Source organism: Seriola aureovittata, chromosome 1, assembly GCF_021018895.1.
Source record: "Seriola aureovittata isolate HTS-2021-v1 ecotype China chromosome 1, ASM2101889v1, whole genome shotgun sequence".
NCBI classification, from domain to species: domain Eukaryota; kingdom Metazoa; phylum Chordata; class Actinopteri; order Carangiformes; family Carangidae; genus Seriola; species Seriola aureovittata.
Genome location: NC_079364.1, coordinates 6,024,285 through 6,028,835, shown reverse-complemented (window position 1 = coordinate 6,028,835; position 4,551 = coordinate 6,024,285). Strand labels below are relative to the sequence as shown.

The 4,551-nt window shown below is 40.2% G+C and overlaps 1 protein-coding gene across 1 annotated transcript; it reads left to right on the top strand.

Annotated features, from left to right (window-relative positions):
• Window positions 1-1,221: 1,221 nt before the first annotated feature.
• On the top strand, window positions 1,222-3,960 carry LOC130170113 (myoblast determination protein 1 homolog). The gene is made up of 3 exons (XM_056377260.1): window positions 1,222-2,134; window positions 2,765-2,828; window positions 3,308-3,960. Exons 1-3 carry the CDS (start codon window positions 1,601-1,603, stop codon window positions 3,499-3,501), a joined length of 792 nt encoding a protein of 263 aa, XP_056233235.1. The 5' UTR covers window positions 1,222-1,600; the 3' UTR covers window positions 3,502-3,960.
• The last annotated feature ends 591 nt before the right edge of the window (window positions 3,961-4,551 follow it).

The window sequence follows — 4,551 nt, the reverse complement described above, 5'->3', positions numbered from 1 at the left end:
ACACGTTATCTACAGTATTTACATATAATAAAACTCTGATTTCAGTGGTTCATTTGAAAGAAACCGAGACGACATCAACAACAAACAAAAAAAAAAAACAGATGTCCACTTCAAACAAACCTTAAAACAAATGACAATCAGTCCGTCTGTGAGTTGACATCATTTCACCTGTTTGGACAAATTGTCTTAAACTGTTGTCCAGTGATGACCCTAAAACCCTAAACCAGGTCCACTTTAGATCGGGGACCTGACAACTTGACATGATGTGACACCTTGACCTCCTCAGCAGGACGGCACACCGAGGCACTTCAGTGTCAGAGGGATTTTACTTTTACACTTGCGAGAATAATTAACAGGATTGGTTAAAAATGTCTGCAATAAAAAAATTTAAAAATGCTAATATAAATAAATAAATAAATAAATAGATAAATAAAATAATAAATAAAAAATATTATTTCAGTAGGATTTTAAAGATAAAGATAATTTTTATCTATCATATCATATATCATATTTATTGATCATATTTATCTCACCTTGATAATATGAACATGCCTTTATACCCTGATACTTGAGCACAGTTCTATCCTGTTATTATTGATGACAATTATTATTAGTGTTAATGGAAAACATTGGTCAAGTACATCACAAACTGCTGCTGCAGCTGAGAGCCGGTTGTACAGAAGTTCAGTCTCTAACAACTTGTTTCAGGACTGATTTTTTCCTGTGAAATACAACCGTGTCTCCACACACTCTGGGCCCATGTGTGTGTCTGCGTTAATGTTTTTATCATGTGTAATCAGCAGGTGACAATAAACATGCAGCTTTTTAAGTCCTTCGGTTGGTGCTTAAAGAATGAAATTATAACTAAAAACTTCACAGCAAAAAATGTTTCCTTGAAAAAGTTTGTATTGGATTGAGTTGTATGATCTTTTTAACCTTTGATATCCACAATTCTGTAACAATGTAATAAGCCAGTTTAGGTTCAAACAGAGATTTTATTTCTTAGTTTATGAGAAAGTTAGGAAAAGTTAAATGATGTTTATATATTTGTGTTAGAATCGGTTTATTTATAAGTAAGAAGACAGTCAGACTCAATTGCAGACGGAATGATTTCTTAAGAAGGACTTGATTGCCTTTTTATTACTTCCTTTTTGTTACTGAGTTTCACCTCAGTGACCCCACCACACCCTACACACCCCTACACACACACACACACACACACACACACTCTCCACACCTCTCAGCTCATTGGTCACTTACACCACAGCCCCGCCTCCACACTGACTCCTTTATAAAGAGAAACCAAAGCCAAGGGAGCTGAAGTTACACAGACTGGCCCTTTAAAAACACTGTCACTTCTCTGTAGTTTGTTTCTACGTTTTTTAATCAGGTCAGCTGACTTTGACAGGCGAGTGTTAAGAGAGAGCATCCTTTCTTTTCCGCTCTCTTTTTATAACTTCATTCTCTTTTTAGTTCAACTGATACAGAACATTTTGTGGAGACTTTCTCTTTCCGTCTTCAGTCATCAGAGGGACTTTTGGTGAAACTTTTTCTCCTCTTCACTCTTTAGTCTCACTCAGTGAATCCTCTGCAGAGGCCGATGGATCTGTCCGACCTTGCCTTCCCTCTCTCCTCAGCCGATGACCTCTACGATGACCCCTGCTTCAGCACCAGTGACATGAACTTTTTTGATGACCTGGACGCTCGGCTGTTACACGCCGGCCTGCTGAAGCCAGAGGACCACCAACATCACCATCAACACCAACACGTCCCCAAGGATGAGCATGTGAGGGCTCCCGGGGGCCTCCACCAGGCCGGGCACTGCCTGATGTGGGCCTGCAAGGCCTGCAAGAGGAAGACAACACATGCAGACAGAAGAAAAGCGGCAACCATGAGAGAAAGACGTCGGCTTGGTAAAGTCAACGACGCCTTTGAGACCCTGAAACGCTGCACGGCCTCCAATCCGAACCAGCGGCTGCCCAAAGTGGAGATCCTGCGCAACGCTATCAGCTACATCGAGTCCCTGCAGACGCTGCTGAGGGCCGGCCGGGAGGACGCCTTCTACCCTCCACTGGAACACTACGGCGGGGACTCGGACGCCTCCAGCCCCCGCTCCAACTGCTCCGATGGCATGGTGAGTCCAAGAACAGCTGAACACTTCATGTGCTGCCTCATGAAATGTAAAGAATGTCTCCGGGGCATTTATTTCTGGCCACAGTGATTCATTTTGATGAATGGAAAATGCACATTTGAAACTTTTAAATGCTTAAAACAAAACATGAAATAGATTTTCTACAGATTTGTTACAGTTTGGAAAGAATCTGGAGGTAAATGCACAATCAGATTTCCCAGCAGATTTGTTTTAGATGCATAGCTCAAGATATATTTATTAGTTTATTTGGGCAGGTGTTTTTATTTGTGTACAATTTTTTTTCTACTTAATTTCAAAATTTGCATCAGATTTGAGAAGATCAACGCTTAAGAGTCTGTGCGGCTTCAAACGTGTCTCACATTGTTTTAAATTTTGATAATAAGATGCTAAAATGTAAAATAAAGAGTAACATTAATGTGTTTTAAAGACACAGATTAAATCTTTTCACAGACTGAGAGGACTGGATGTCAAAGTCACAGCCATAAAGACAATTATTTACTCTAATTTACTGTTTAAAAGCCTAATTAAACAAACACTGTCTCAGCTTGTTGTGTCTGCTAATGGATCATTGATGATTGACTGATTGACTAATTGACTGATTTGTGCTTCCAGATGGATTTCCTCTCTCCGTGTTCGGCCAGAAGTGAAAACAGTGACTGCAGCCCGACGGCAGACGGTCAGTTTAATATTGAGCTCTTCAGTCCTGTCGGATCTGATCTGATGTGTATATTTTGTTTCTCTTTTCATATCACCAGTTTCATTTTCTGATTCAATGTGACTCAGCTTGTAAATCTGTCTGCTTCTTTAATATGACTAATGTCTCCTCTGAAATGACCATAATCTTTTTAAATATGACTTGTTTCTTCATTAATGTGACAAGTTTATCTTTTTATATGATCAATCTGTAAAAAGTCTTTAAGTTTCCTGCTTAAATATGTTTTTTTTTAACGTAACTGATTCATGGCTTTATTTTTCTTTAAAATGACTGGTGACGGATCTGTCCTATAATAAGACTAGTCTGTATAATAAATATATATCTGTAATATGACCTTTACTATGACCTGCTTGTTATTTAATACGACCGACTTTCCCATAAGAGATAAAAAACACAACACTTCCAGGAAAAACTAACGCTTCCTGTTTCTCTTCCTACAGATTCCAGCAGCACTAAACGGTCCCTCATTTCCAGTTTGGACTGTTTGTCCAGCATCGTAGAGCGGATCAGCACGGACCCGGCCGTGGCCCCCGCAGGAGACAGCGTTGTCCCCCGGGGCCCCGGATCACCTCACAACAGCCCTGCTGTCTCCAGTCCCTCTGCTGAACCCAACAGTTTGTACGAGCCGCTCTGAAGCTGACGGAGCTGAGGACTCAAATTCCACGGACAAACTTATTCCTTCCATTTTACGGAGGAACGTGCAGAAGGCCTCGTGAAGAAACACTAAGATATTCCTTCTACAATTTGAGCGGAGGTATTTCTATAGTATCCCTCTGAATTGGTGACAGTTTTGTTTGGTTGAGGACTCCAGTTTCTTCAGACCGGTGCTTCAGTGTTCAGCCTCCTGGACGACCTGCAGGCCGCTGCCTGTCGGATAAGTCTCATGTGAAGAGAACTAGAAGGAGGAGGAGGTTTTTGCTGCAGACATAATGACCAAGGACCATTTTGTACATCTGTAAATAAGAGTTGCTTGTTCGTTATATACACACACACACACACACACACACACACATTGTGGGATTGTTGTGTCATATGTTTCTATATATTATTTATGAGTGAATGACGTTTTAATAAAGAAATATTTATATTCTAACTTCCTCTCCTCAGTATAATTTCTCTTTGGCTTTCAATCTCTAACACACATGCATCTTTTATACAGCCTGTAGTATAAGTCTATAGAAACTGAAATGTCCTTATTAACATGTATCTTGGCCACTTGGGGGCAGTGAGAACAGTCTTTAAGCACAACATTGACATGCCATCAACTTTCAAGTTGCCATGTTGAACAAACAGCTGCTTATTTACTCATGCAGAGCAAGTTACAGAGTAACATTTCCTTTCATTCAGAGTCGTGTGTCTGCTCACCAGGTCAATGCAAGTCTCCTCCTGAGGGAAATACCTGTGACTCTTTAGCTGCTAGATGCTCCACCATGTTCACTGACTAGTGCTAACTTCGTCTGTTTGCCATGTGGTGGGTTTATTAGAGCTTTTAATCTGAAAAAGAACCACCTGTTGATGAGCGGTTGATGAGACTGAACCAAACAGGGATTTTTTTTCATAATTCTTCCCTTAAGATGCAGATAAAATAATATAATCATGTATATTCTGACAGTTCTGTTTTTTTTGTGTTGGGTTGTGTTACTGCATGAACCTCTAGTTTGTTGACAGGAAGCCAGTTAGATGA

Excerpts from the sequence above, each read along its gene's own strand:
- LOC130170113 (XM_056377260.1), top strand. The coding sequence starts at position 1,601 with ATGGATCTGTCCGACCTTGCCTTCCCTCTCTCCTCAGCCGATGACCTC. Across the intron at positions 2,135-2,764 it reads CCAACTGCTCCGATGGCATG|ATGGATTTCCTCTCTCCGTG; the intron begins GTGAGTCCAAGA and ends TTGTGCTTCCAG. Across the intron at positions 2,829-3,307 it reads CTGCAGCCCGACGGCAGACG|ATTCCAGCAGCACTAAACGG; the intron begins GTCAGTTTAATA and ends CTCTTCCTACAG.